At 45.1% G+C, this 15,142-nt stretch overlaps 1 protein-coding gene across 1 annotated transcript in view; it reads left to right on the forward strand.

Moving 5' to 3' along the window:
* Positions 1-15,142, forward strand: part of GPD1 (glycerol-3-phosphate dehydrogenase 1) — a 107,189-nt gene that overhangs the window by 24,934 nt on the left and 67,113 nt on the right. Inside the window, exon 2 of the mRNA XM_068265110.1 lies at positions 6,677-6,854. Within this exon, the coding sequence (XP_068121211.1) occupies positions 6,677-6,854 (178 nt within the window). The remainder of the gene's footprint in view (positions 1-6,676; positions 6,855-15,142) is intronic.

Raw genomic sequence — 15,142 nt, forward strand, 5'->3', positions numbered from 1 at the left:
GCATTTACAGTAAAGTGGCTCTTAGCAAAATGTACCCCCAAAGAAAGCCTAATTGGTGGCGGAAAAAACAAGATATAGATCAATTCATTGTGATAAGTAGCAATAAAGTTATAGGCGAATGAATGGGAGGTGAACGTTGCTCAGATGCATGAGATTTTCGGACCGCGGCGCTGAACCGGTTAAACTACAATGGCTGAAAGCTGTGAAATTATTTTTTATTATTATTATTCCCTGTAAAATGTATATAAAATAATTCTTAGCAAAAAGTACTGCCCAAAGTAAGCCTAGTTTTTGTCCTGCAAAAAAAGATATAGATCATTTCAGTGTGATCAGTAGCGATAAAGTTATTTGACGAATGGGAGGAGAGGAATGTGATGTGAAAATTGCTCTGGTTTGAAGTGGAAAAAACCCTGTGGTAGGGAAGTGGTTAAAGGAAAAACCTTTTTGTTGCAGCTGATACAAATCCTGCAGTGTATACTTCCTGCTTTCATGGAAGCAGACATAGGGTTAAAGTCCTGTGTTTACAAATTGGCTGCTCTGCTGAGGCAGCCAGTAGAGATGGCCCGAATGGTTCGCATGCAAACTTGTTCGCGCGAACATATAGTGAGTTCGACCCGCCCTCTATACTACATCATTGGGCTAAACTTTGGCCCTCTACATCAGTCAGCAGACACATGGCAGCCAGTCAGGCTGCACTCCCTCCTGGAACCCCCCCTCCTTATAAAAGGCAGCAGCGTCGGCCATTTTCTCGCTCTGTCTGCTGCTTCTATAGGGAGAGACACTGGAAAGATGGGGAAAGCGTTAGTTAGGAGGTCTTAGCTTGCTCCTTGCTGATATTTGTTGCTGAAAAGCACCACAGAAAAAGCTCTTTTGAGAGTGTGTGTGTGTGTGTGTGTGTGTGTGTGTGTGTGTGTGTGTGTGTGTGTGTGTGTGTGTGTGTGTGTGTGTGTGTGTGTGTGTGTGTGTGTGTGTGTGTGTGTGTGTGTGTGTGTGTGTGTGTGTGTGTACGTGCAGTCAGTACCCTTTTTTTTTTTTTTTTTTTTTTGTTTTTTTTTTTTTTTTTTTTTTTTTTGAGGAACTCCAGTGAAAATAATGTAGTAAAAAAAGTGCTTCATTTTTTACCATAATTATGTATAAATGATTTAGTCAGTGTTTGCTCATTGTAAAATCTTTCCTCTCCACGATTTACATTCTGACATTTATTACATGGTGACATTTTTACTGTGGACAGGTTATGTAGCTGCTCCTAGCTGTTTTGGCTGTTAGAGACAGCTGTAAAAATCCATTTCCTGTCTGTGAACCTTGTTACATTGTGGCAGTTTGCCCAGAGTACCGCGGTCCCAGAGCTTCTTGTGGGAGGGGTTTCAGCACAAAATCAAAGTCATACCGCGCCCCCTGATGGTCTGTTTGTGAAAAGCATTATATTTCTCATGTAAAAGGGGTATCAGCTACTGATTGGGATAAAGTTCAATTCTAGGTTGGAGTTTCTCTTTAACTCCATCTCTGTGACTGCACATTGTATTATACCAGTCAGTGCATAACTTTCATTTGGATGGATGGCAGACTTGCCCTCCATAACAGATTCTCATTATAGGATTTCAAGTGTATTCGTCTCATTATACAGCAGTCAGCGCATACCTTTCACTGCATCTGTGTGACTGCACATTGTATTATTCAAGTCAGTGCACACCTTTCACTGCATTCCCCCCACCCCCGATGTCGTGCTGACGTGATTTTGTGCGACCCTGGACCAAAGTACAGTGTTCAGAAGGCACATGCCATCAACTCCCAAGATTGTCTGGACGTAGTTGACTAGTTAACACACAACACCTCATCTCCCTCAGCTTCTGCACGGAGCAGTGACATATCTTCCGCCTCCTGCTCTGATTCTAGCACCCCATTTAAAGGACAACTGAAGAGAGAGGTATATGGAGGCTGCCATGTTTTTCCTTTTTAAGCAATACCAGTTGCCTGGCAGCTCTGCTGATCCTTTGCCTCTAATACTATTAGCCATAGCCCCTGAACAAGCATGCAGCAGATCAGGTGTTTCTGACTTTAAAGTCAGATCTGACAAGACTAGCTGCATGCTTGTTTCTGGTGTTATTCAGATACTACTGCAGAGAAATAGACCAGCAGGGCTGCCAGGCAACTGGTATTGATTTAAAAGGAAATGAATATGGCAGCTTCCGTATACCTCTTACTTCAGTTCCCCTTTAACACTCAGCCGGCAGCCACCAGCGCTTCTACTAGCACCACATCCGCTCCATTTGACAGTTTGCAGGAGTTATTTGGTGGGGAATTAACTGATTCATAGCCATTATTGTTACAAGATGAAGGTGCTAAGCATGTTACACCACCTCATATGTCTGAGTTAGGTGTCAGTATGGATGTAAGGTGTGAGAATGAAGTACCTGCTGTTGGTGCAGTTTTTGAGGTGTCGGTCTGATACAAGCGACGCTGTGGAGGAGGAGGAGGAGGATGATACTGTCATGGATGTCACGTGGTCTCCCAATAGACCAGAGGGACAGTTCAGAGGGGAAGTCGGAGAGGAGTAGGAGGAGACGAGTTGCTGAAAGAAGCAGGGGGCGCTTGTCGTCAAACAGCTTGTGGCAGTGTCCAGCGGCATGTGAAGGGGCTTGCGTATCACTATGAAGCAATGACCCATGTGAGTGTGTTGGGGGGGCAGACCCAAGATAATGTCGTTGCTTCATTGTGCACAGACCAAATTCGATCAGCTGGACAGTCACTGTTGTTCTGTCATTGATGTACCTCAGCCCAACCATATGGGCTTGAGAAAACGCCATCGCCTGCACTCTCGCCATCGTGCGCATCAGTCCAGCATGGCCGTCACTACACAAACGGCTGTTTGTGGTGCGTTACACAGTGAGTTTGGTCTGTCAGTGTGAAGCAGAACACTACCTGCTGATCCATGTCTACACACGCAAGATGTTTTCAAGCCCTTTATGCCTCCAATTTAGGAATGCAATGTGATTTCTGCCCTTTATGGATTATAACGCTGCTGTGCGTCAAATCCGTAATTTTCCAATGGACTTTTGGCGTGTATCACACTCCGCCATGCCCCCCTCCAGGTGTTAGACCCCTTGAAACATCTTTTCCATCACTTTTGTGGCCAGAAACAGTGTTTGTAGTTTTGAAAGTTCACCTGGCCATTGAAGTCTATTGCGGTTCGCGCAAACTTTTGCGGAAGTTCGCGGTTTGCGAGCCAAAATTCGGGGGTTCGAGCCATCTCTAGCCGCCAGCTGACACAGATGAGATCAACTTACAGTTGTGATTTAGTCACAGATGAGGCAGACATGAGACACCGCCGATATACGGCCGATTCGATCACAGTGATCGAATCGGCTGTGAAATCGCCGCGCACTCCGCTGACAGAACGATCGATTTCCATCCGAAATCGATCATTCCTGTTGATCCGTCCGTGGGGAAGATTTCTCTCGCTCGCCGGCGGGTCGGGAGTGCGTCGATAGCGGCGTTCGAATGACTAATGCAATACATCGGGTATACATTACCTGTTCCGGCCGGCGCGAGGCCCCTGGTCCTCGCTGTCGTCTTTCCACGCTGGGTTCCGGACCGGCTGCAGCTACACAGAACTTCCTGTCCCGGCAGGAAGTTTAAACAGTAGAGCGCCCTCTACTGTTTAAACTTCCCCTGGACAGGAAGTTCAGTAGCTGCAGGAACAGTCTGGAGCCCGGAGCGGAGAAGACAGCTGGGGCCAGGGGACTCGCGCCGACCGGAACAGGTAATGTAGGCAGGGGGGCGGATAGCAGCGGCAGCTCCACAGATTTATCGGTTTCAGGCTGAAATCGATTCACAATCTGTTTGCAGTAAGGTGGCCATATGATCCCTCTCTGATCAGAGAGGGATCTATCTGTTGCTCAAATCTGATGGCAAATCGACCAGTGTATGGCCACCTTAAAAGGGTCCAGTTCTCTGTTTTCCTTATGCCCACTTTAAGGATCTGTCATGTCAGATCCTTAACGACCCCAGATGCTCATGAATGATCAATCGCAATGTTAATTTCACCTTATAAAAAAAACTGAATTAAGTCCCTTGACTCTGGTTTGGGCACTTTTCAGTCTGTACAGTGAATCCTTTCTCTCATGTCTGGTTTTTTTTTTTTTTTTTGTTTTTTTTTTTTTTACTCCCCACTGTCTCTTGTACCAGATTGCAAAGAAGTGTACTTTTGGCAGTTTGCTGTTATAAAGACTAGGTGTGAGTATATTGTTTGAAAACAATTGAGCCTTAATTTACTTCACAACAAGGTAATTGGAAAGAATAAACCTCTTTATATACGTTGCCTGTGGAGAGGCAAATTGGAGCAATACAAAGTGATTGGGAATGGTGTGAACTACACTGTCTGCTGTGAGTGATTGAGAAACCTCTCTGGCACACTGTTCCCACTGGAGAATATGGGCCTAATTTAGGCCCAGTGCACACCAAAAAGTGCTCGCATAATTGCAAACGCTCAGCGCATTTTTTTTAATTTTTTTTATTTTTTTTTGGTGTAGGGTTTTTTTTTTTTGTTTTGTTTTTTTTTTTTTTTTTTTTTTTTTTTTTGTTACAGTAGAACTGTAACTCAACAGCTTCTGTAGTTTGGGTTTGGGGGAAAAAAAACTAGTCGCTCTGGTGTGCTCCATCCAATTCAAATACATTATCCAAGCACTTTTCAAAGTGCAAGTTTTTTTTTTTTTTGTTGTTGTTGTTTTTTTTTTTTTTAAAAAAAAAAAAAAAAAAGCTCATAAGTGCTTCATGTGACATTAACCTTTTTAGCCTCACCCCGCACCTGCGTTTTCCATTGTTCATGACATTATGCTGGGCTCGATTAGCCGCCGGATCGGCTCCCGCCGCGGCCACCGGATCGATTCCCGCTTGTCCCCGCGGGCGCTTCCTTATCTTGTCCGCCCACGGGTATCAAGCAGGGAATCAGTTTGCACGGTGATTGGACCTGTCGGAAATTATCAATCGAGCTTTGCTAATGTATTTGATAAGAAACGCACCGTGTATCCCCACCATTAGTACAAACACCTGTAATGCTGGGCATACACGGAGCATTTGCTCCTTATCAATCCAGCCGCTGATAGCTCAATTGATAATATCCGACAGGTCCGATGACTCGCCGGATAGATTCCCTGCGGGCGGGGAATCGAGCGGAAGATGAGAAGCGCCCGCGGGGATGCGCCGGGATCGAGTCAGCGGCTCGATCCGGTGCATAATCTTATCCGTGTATGCCCAGCGTAATGCTGGGAATACACCATACAATTTTCTGTTATCCTAGGCATACACCGGTCGATCCGGCGGCCGATTAGCCGCCGGATCGACTCCCGCCGCGTCACCGCTTGTGTGCGCAGATCTATTCCCGCTCGTCGGATCGAGCGGGCAATCTATCCGGCAGGTCATCGGACCTGTCTGATATTATCAATCGAGCCATCAGCGGCTCAACAGCGCACCTCGCAGTGTATGCTCAGCATTAGATTCTTAACTCTTCTGTTAGATTTTTCTGTTAGAATGCATAATTAGATTTTCTGTAGAGAATGGTCATTATCTCTGGTGCATTGTCTTCTGGTTATCTCCTGCTGAGTAGAACAATGCCTAATTGCTCTGCAGCTAGATGGTAAGATAGATTTCTAACATGTTGAACTTTAGGCTCCTACATATGTCATACTGAAGCCAACGACAGGTCCGTCGGCACCTCCCGCTGGGCGGGTTTTCAGCAGACAGTACAGCGTGTGTACAGTCTGTCGGTGGACTGATAAGGCTGGCGGATCGCTCAGAAACAGCCTTATCAGTCTGCCGCCAGGCTGTACCCACGCTGTACTGTCTGCTGAAAATCCGCCCAGCGGGAGGTGCCGACGGACCCGTCGTTGGCTTCAGTATGACGTGTGTAGAAATGGTAAGTAAAAAGTGAATTAACTCACCCACTTTGGGCTCTATTCATAAAATCTTGGAGGGTAGTGACAGGAGCCCCTAGTTCAAGCAGTGACAGGGACCCCCCCAGGTTAGGTAGTAACAGGGATCCCCCCCCCCCCCCCCCCCAGGTTCAGCGGTGCGTGCAGCAGCGGCGGGACACTTGCGCTATCTTCCTGCGCGAGTGAGCTCTGTATCTGCGCTGCTGCTCTGGTCTAGTCCAGTCCAGCTCATTGGCGCAAAGAGAGAGGGTTACTAGCGCCGGAGGATAGCGTTAGTGTCCCGCCGCTGCTGCACGCACCGCTAATTTCTAAAGGGGGGAGCGAGAGAGGGGGGGAGCCCCAAAGGTGAAGGAAGGGGAGCGGCTTTCCACACGCTCCCTTTTCTCTCTCTGCTGCCACCCCAGGGTGGGTGGCCTGGCCACTTCCGTGTTCGGGGGGGGGGGGGGGGGGGGGGGCAGCAGCTAGCCAGGGGAGGGCCAAAGCCCTATTTTGCCATACGTGCGGACGCCCATGTGCATAACACAGAATTGCACACCCACTGATGAGACCTCAATGGACCTTAAGGAATGCAGGTGACCAACTAAGGACAAAATAAAGGCAGTTCAAGATACACTTTTTTTAATTTGAATTGATATGGAGGCTACCATTGCTGACCTCCTTGTGTTGTGTTTCTTTTGTTTTTTGCATGCAATATTTAGTCATGATTTCATGCCTGCACTTTTCTGAGTTGATTTTTATTGCCTGCACAGGGGATCCGCCATTGCAAAAATAGTGGGCGACAATGCGGCGAAGCTGCCGCAGTTTGACAATGTGGTGAACATGTGGGTCTTCGAGGAGATGGTGGGAGGAAAAAAACTGACGGAGATCATCAACACCGAGCATGAGAATGTCAAGTACCTTCCTGGACACAAACTTCCAGCCAATGTGGTAAGTGGGTGTGTTTCTGACATTTCATGGGATTCAGCTTGTGTGATTGTGTGAAAGCAAACTTTTATGCTACATTCACGATTTCGGCAAAACGCTCAAATGCTAGAGCTTTTGAAAGCGCTAGTGTAATAAAACCCTATGGGCTTGTTCTTACTTGGGCGATTTGCACAAATCGCCCAAAATTGGCAAACTCGTAGCCTGCACTATTTTCAGGCGATTTCCCAGCGATCGCGTTTCAGCGCTACAGAAGCGCTAAACGCGATAGCAAAGAAATCGCTGCACTGTTTGTTTTTTTTTTGTTTTTTTTTTCTTTTTGTATTTTGTTTTTCCCATGTGAAATCGCAAAAAAAAATCACTCCCGCAAAACTCGCAGACGTTTTGCGCTTCTAAGTGTGAATGGGGCCTTAGCGCCCATTTACACAAGAAGCGCTTCTTTTTTTTTATTTTTATTTTTTTAAATCTCTCCCATTCACTTGCATTAAAATCGCAGAAAAAAATGCTGCAATGTTAGCGGTCACAAAATCGCTGCGATTTTAATGAAAGTGAATGCAAGCTTTTTTTTAAAAAATGCTAATCACAAAACGCTCAGAAAAGCGCTTCTAGTGTGAATGGGACCTAACTGTATAGTCCTACATGGGAGAAAAGTAATTTACATCTGATTTTACTCTGGAAGAAATGTACTTCTTATTTGTATGTGTTTACAAATATTTTAAAATTTCACGATAGCCCTCATTTAACTTGGTATTTTAAATACTTTTTGTTTTATGAAAGCAAGTTTTTGTTTTCCATAGCATTTTAGTAACCCTTAGGGCTCATTACCACTATCGCGAATTCGCATGCGTTTTTCGCATGCAAATTCGCATAGCAATACAAGTGAATGGGACTGTTTCCACTTGTCAGGATTCCTGTGCGTTTTTTCTGTGCAGAAAAAATTCGGATGGCAGAGCCATCAGAATTCGCATACCGCTATGCGAATCGCATACAATGCATTTAATAGGAAATTCGCATGCGGTTTGGGTATGCGAATTTTCATGCAAATTTTCATGAGAATTCGCATAGAAACCATGGGAAAAGCACACCAGCACTGCCATGGTTAAATTTGCATACATCGTCTTCCATGCGAATTCGCATGCGACTTCGCATGAAAATTCGCATACACCGCGGCGATTCGCACCGCACAAGTGGAAATGCAGCCTTACACACACACACACTCCACGGAGTTCTGGTTCACCATGAGCTTGCTGGTTAATCTGTACAAGCTGACACATCATTGCATTCCAGCGGATCTGGAGGTGTGTTTAGCTTCTAATGGTACGTACACACACTTGCGAGAACTATCGTTTACAAGGAACGATAATTACCAGAAGAACGATTGGAATGCAATGATGGGATGCAGCAATCATCATACACATTTTAACGATCGTTCTCGCAGAAAAGAACGATCGGGGGAAATATTGCGTACATATTTATATAAAAGAAAAGCAAACCCTCAAACATGGGGTTACAATAGATAAGTATATATGATAGTTAACTTGAAAACAAAGTTTGTTTGAAATTTTATAATGTAACAATCTTTACGGGCCAAGCTACACAGGAACTACAGTAGCTAGGCACAATCCAACGCAGGCGCATTGGCCCTTGTAATGATCGTGCTTGGCAGATAACTGTACACACTATAGTTTTGTAATGATTGTTGTTCAATATGATCCATCCTGTTGGAATTTCTCATTGTGCTGATATCAATCGTTCGTCGTACTTAATGGTCGTTTGGTAAAGTTCTTTACCTGATTGTCGGCAGACCAACCGTTAAAGGGACACTTAAGTCTCTGTAAAAAAAAAAAAAAAATTTTACTCACCTGGGGCTTTCAGCAGCTGTATCGTGCCCACGCAGACTCCATCAGATGCTCCTGGCCCTGCCAGCAGCCACTTCCGGCGTCAGGAGCCGACAGGCCGGGAACGCGAGTGATTCTTTGCGTTCCCGGCCACAATAGCGCCCTCTATGCTGCTATAGCATAGAGTATATAGCAGCATAGAGGGCACTATTGTGGCCAGGAACACTAAGAATCACTCGCGTTCCCGGCCTGTCGGCTCCTGTCGCCGAAACCGGAAGTGGCTGCCGGCAGAGCCAGGAGCATCTGATGGAGTCTGCGTGGGCACGATGCAGCTGCAGGGGGCTGCTGGAAGCCCCAGGTGAGTAAGCTGTTTTTTTTTTTTTTTTTTTTTTTTTTTTTTTTACAGAAACGAAAGTGTCCCTTTAAGCTGCTGTTTCAAACGACCATAGTCGCAAGTGTGTATGTACCATTAGGGCAACAATGGTTAATTTGCATATTTCCGCAATGATGCACTGGGAGACATCTCAGAGCTCACTCCAACCTGAATTATCACAAATACTTTCTGTTTTAAAAAAGCAAGTTTTGTTTTCTATGGTCAACAAGAAACAGTAACGGCTAGTGCACACCAAAAATCACTGGTGCAATAGCAAACACTTAGGCCCCATTCACATTAGAGCGTTTTGCCGGCGATTTCAGCCAAACGCTAGCGCTTTTGAAAGCGCTAGTGTAATAAACCCGTTCTTGAGCGATTTGTGCAAATTGCCCAAAATTGTGAAATGCAAACACGTAGCCTGCACCATTTTCAGGCGATTTCCCGGCGATCGCATTTCAGTGCTATAGAAGCGCTAAACGCGATCATGGAAAAATCGATGCAGTGTTCAGTTTTGTTTTTTTTCCCCTGAAAAATCACTCCTGCATTTTGCACTTTCAAGTGTGAATGGGGCCTTAGTGTTTTTTGAAGCGATATATTTTTTTTTTATTATTGTTATTTTAAAGCGATTCCAGACATGTGCCTAGTGATTTTTCTATTTATTCCCTACCCCAACTGTGGGCAGAGCTGGAAATTCGCATGGGGCTAATGAGTTGGAAGCTAATAACGGCAGAGGCCTAGGGCATTGAGTGCGTTCAGAAACTTATTTAACCACTTCAGCCTTCAGTGGTTTTTTTCACCTTGTGCATCCGAGCAATTTTCACCTCCCATTCATTTGCCAATAACTTTATCACTACTTTATCACAATGAATTGATCTATATTTTGTTTTAGGCTTTCTTTGGGTGGTACATTTTGCTAAGAATTATTTTTTCTAAATGCATTTTAACAGGATTATTAAGAAAAAAAATTGAAAAAATGCATCATTTCTCAGTTTTTAGCCTTGATAGCTTTAAACCCATACATCCTACCATAATTAAAACCCACATATTTTATTTGCCCATTTGTCCCGGTTATTACACCAAAAAATGTATGTCCCTATCACAATGTATGGCGCCAATATTTTATTTGGAAATAAAGGTGCATTTTTTTAGTTTTGCGCCCATTACTATTACAAGCTTATAATTTTTTTTAAAAAAGTAGTAATATACCCTCTTCACATGCATTAAAAAAAAAAAAAAAAAAATTCAGACCCTTAGGTAACTTATTTATGTTTTTGTTTTTTTTTTATTTATTTGGGTATTGTTTGGGCGTGGGAGGTAAACAGTTAATTTGTGTTTTTTTTTTTGTTTGTTTGTTTGTTTTTTTCTCTCCCAGCATGTTTTGCTTATTTGAAGTAGCAGTTGTCAATAAAGATTTTGTTTTCATCTGAAAATGTTTTTTGGGTGGGGGGGGTAAAAAAAAAAACATTGTTTCTATGCACCTAAAAAGCACACCCATTCACTTGTATTGCTGTGTGCCTGACAGCGCAACGCATAGAAATGCATGCAACGCTATGTTTCTCAAAAAGGACAGTAACCAAGTGCATAGATGTGAATTTGTTACATTAGAATCCATGTTAAAAAAAGCTTTAACAAAGCGCACAATGTAGTGCACTGTGAAAAGCGTTCCGCAACTTCCCTAGTGTGAATGAGGCCTTAAGGGGCCCATACACTGGTTGATTTCAGCCATCGATTGATTCTATAGAATCAATTGATCAGAAAGCGATTCTTTCAAATCAGCCAGTCGATTTGATTTGCAATCTATTTTCGATTGATTTGATCTATCTGACAGGATAGCAAATCTAGGTCGATCTGCTTCTGGCAGCAGATCGATGGCCCATAGAGTTGCATTGGATCTAATGGTACAATAATGCCTTTATATCGATTTCCTCCCTCCCCCCCCCCCCCCCCCCCATAGTCATACACTACTGTCCATGCACTGAGTTGGAGGCGCCTCATTGATGGCGCTTCCGCGGCCAGGAACACTCTGCGTATGCGCAGTATGGTTAGACTTATAAGTGCAGCAACACTCTCAACCACAGGAGCGCAATCAAGGAAGCGTGATAGCGATTGCGCAGTAATGTGCGACTTCGATAAGTCATGGACTTTCCCGGGCCGCACAGTGGATCAAGGAAGAGGACCAGAAGGACATTGAGGAACCTACAAGACTACAGAGGCTGGGAGAAGCCACCAGGTAAGTAAGGGCTCGTTTCCACTGTAGCGGTGCGGAATCGCCTGGATTCCACCGCTGAAGAAATCGCATGCGGCTGCGTTTCCCCATGCGGATTTACCCGCGATTTCGCATGCGATTTCGCATGGCAAGGAGCCATGCGAATTTAACCATGTCACTGCCTGTGTTAAATTCCATTGTCTTTCATGCGAAATTGCATGCGAAATCGTGGGGAAATCCGCATGACAAAGCCGCATGCGATTTCCCTATTGAATACATTAGCGGCGATTCGCCCGCATTCCTGCCGCACGCGAATCTGCACGACCCTGTCGTGCAGATTTTCACCGCACCGAAAAACGCCGCCGCACACGTGGAAACAGCCCCATCCACTAACATTAAGTATGCGAATCCGCATGCAGTGCCCGCATGCGGATTTGCTATAGTGGAAACGAGCCCTCAAAGAATAATCTTTTATGCACAAGGTGTCATCTGCAGTGTTCCCCAACCCTGTCCTCAAGGCCCACCAACCGTGCATGTTTTGTGGAAATTCAGAGGTAGTTAATCAGCTCTGCTGAGACACTAATTACCTCACCTGTGCGTGTTTGTAGTTTTCTGCAAAACATGTACTGTTGGTGGTACTTGAGGACAGGGTTGGGGAACTGTGATCTAAAGGACAACTGAAGTGAGAGGTATATGGAGACTGCCAGATTTATGTATCTTTAAGCAACACCAGTTGCCTGGCTGCCCCGCTGATCCTCTGCCTCTAATGCTTTATACTCTGAACAAGCATATGCAGATCAGGCGTTTCTGACATTTTTGTCATCTGACCACATAAGCTGCATACTTGATTCAGACACTATTGCAGCCAAATAGACCAGCAGGGCTGCCAAGCAACTGGTAGAGCTTAAAGTGGACCTTAACTCTTGCACAGGACAGAAGGAAAAAATCAAGAAGTGCAACCTGTATGTATTTAGAGAGTTTTGCCTAATTCTCCCTCATGGGTGTCTAAGCACAAGTTGTAATTTGATCCCTCAGCTGTGTCAGCTGACTGCCACGGCAGAGAGATAATTGGTAAACACAATGTTAACAATATGCCATGAAGCAAGAAGTAGAAACCGTTCAGATTGATTACAGGATTTGTATCCGCTGTAACGAAGAAATATTTTCTTTTAAAGAGACTCTGTAACAACAAAAACCTCCCCTGGGGGGTACTCACCTCGGGTGGGGGAAGCCTCCGGATCCTAATGAGGCTTCCCACGCCGTCCTCTGTCCCACGGGGGTCTCGCCGCAGCCCTCCGAACAGCCGGCGACTGTGCCGACTGTCATTTCAATATTTACCTTTGCTGGCTCCAGCGGGGGCGCTGTGGCGACTTTCGGCACGGAAATAGACGGAAATACCCGATCTCCGTCGGGTCCGCTCTACTGCGCAGGCGCCGGAAACTTGCGCCTGCGCAGTAGAGCAGACCCGACGGCGATCGGGTATTTCCGCCTACTTCGGCGCCGAGAGGCATCAGAGCGCCTGCGCAGGAGCCAGGAAGGTAAATAATGACGTCACCGCTGCCCGGACTGCACGGAGGGCTACAGCGAGACCCCCGAGGGACGCAGGACGGCGTGGGAAGCCTCATTAGGATCCTGAGGCTTCCCCCACCCGAGGTGAGTACCCCCCAGGGGCCGTTTTGGCGTTACAGTTCCTCTTTAAAGGTTATTATGCTCTTCTGTATCTTATAGAGCAGAGAGGAAGTTCTGAGTTCAGGAAATAAATATGGCAACCTCCATATACCTTTCACTTCAGCTGTCCTTTTTAGTCAGAAAATATTGAGCAATAAGGCCTTGTACACATGATGCAATTTTCTGTCGAATAGATTATTTCCAATAGGCCCGACCCTTTTTTTTTTTTTTTTTTTTTTTCTGATCAATTTTTGCATAGAAGTGATCAGAAAAACGGAAATAAACTGATTTTGACCATCAATCTGATGGAAAATTGCATAGTGTGTAGCAGGCATCGTAAATTCCTGACAGTTGTGACACGACACTTGCTAGAATAGAGGATCTAAATTTATGTAAAGTCTTTTTTTTTTTTTTTTTTTTTTTTTTTTGGTACTTATCCGTTAGCCGGGCGCATCCTCTAGGTGGCGACAAAACTCCACCAGAGTTACATCTTTCCCTACTATCCATGTCGGCCTGGAGGGGGAATAGTAATTAGCGCCACCTGCCGGATGCGCCCGGCTAACGGATAAGTACCTTTTTTTTTTTTTTTTTTTTTTTTTTTTTTTTTTTTTTTTCTATAGACAAAGCAACCAAATACTGTACATATCCTGGCGTGTAATGGCCACATGTGGATTGCATGTGCACAAAGCTGTTCGGTCTGTAAATTTGCACATGACTCATAGCCATTATAGATTGCGGAGTATAACTGGCGACTGGAAATGTAGTGGTAGGAGTCTAATTCATGTGTAATGTAATAATCCCTCCTGCAGAATAACAGCCTGCTCCAACTCTAGCCTCGTTTATATGGTGTAGCGGTTTGTATGAGACTTTGCTCTATACACCGTGTATGAGACTTTGCTCTATGCACGGTGTGCCTCCAGAGCTGTTTGCATAGATGCTGTGCACCGTATCACCAAGTTACTTAATCATGTATAGTTTCCCATGTGAGAAGAAGCCATGGTGTCACTCAAGCTCCCCGTTTTAAGCAACTTTCAGAGATTATCAAAATCAACAAGGCTATGTGATTACAGCGCAGCCTTTGCCCTGCACACAGAACGTCTGCTTATTGATCACAAGGCCACGGCGTGCTCAGCTAACACTGGAGTACAGAAGGGAAATGAGAGCATGAATGTTTGATGTGACTACAACTGCCTCTGCCGGTCACTGCTGGCCTGTGATATGTGTCCGCAATAGACAACACTGCTGTGGGAAACTTGTGTCCTGGGGGATAAATATCAGTAGCTTGGCTTTTCTACATTCATATAGGCCTAACAAGTCTGACTTCAGGCTGGGAACCCACTAGGCAGAAACGCTAGCATTAATGCACATGATGGGCTGGTGCACACCGAGCGGGATTACTCGCGTTTTTACAGCCGCTTGCGGCTGTGGAAACGCGTGGGTAATGTATTTCAAAGGGGTGGTTCACACCAGAGCGGGAGGCGTTTTGCTGAAACACATACTCCCGGGCTGAGGCTTTTTTTTTTTTTTTTTTTTTTTTTTTTTTGGGGGATTTCAAAAGGAGTTTCTGCCTCCAATGTACAGTATAGGAAAAACGCAAACCGCTCTGAAAAACGGCAGTTCAGAGCGGTTTAGTAGGCGTTTTTGTTACTATCTATGAAATCTACTACACCCAAAACGCTACCCAAAATGCTAGCTGAAACTCTTCTTAAAAATAAGAAAAAGCGTTTCAAAAACCGCCAGCGTTTTGCGGATCTGCTAGCGGTTTTGGGTGTGCACCAGGCTGATGCAAGTCAATAGGCCGCATAAAAAATTGCATCGGTTTGCGTTCTGAAGTGGGAGTTTTTAAAACTCTTTGGTGGAGAAAAAAATGCTATTAAACTGCTAGCCTACAGATTGCCAATCAATTTAGGTAGCCTTACAAGTTCCCCTCCCTGCTGTGCTGCCCAGCGGAATAGTTCTCAACTCAGATCATCGGTAAGGCAGCTGCAGTGAAGAGACAGCCAGGCAAACTGTACACTGTGACGGCGTGTCTACTTCATATAAAGGAAGTGAGCAGTGATGTTTCCTGTATCTGCGCCATCACTGTGCACCGTTCACCTGGCTTTCTCTTCTCCACTGATCTTTGGTCTGAAGTATGCCGCAGAGCAGCACAGCAAGGAGCAAGGGAGGGGAAGACAAACTTTGTGGAGGCAGGCAGGCAATAAAGTGG

This window comes from Hyperolius riggenbachi, chromosome 2 (assembly GCF_040937935.1).
Source record: "Hyperolius riggenbachi isolate aHypRig1 chromosome 2, aHypRig1.pri, whole genome shotgun sequence".
Lineage (NCBI taxonomy): Eukaryota > Metazoa > Chordata > Amphibia > Anura > Hyperoliidae > Hyperolius > Hyperolius riggenbachi.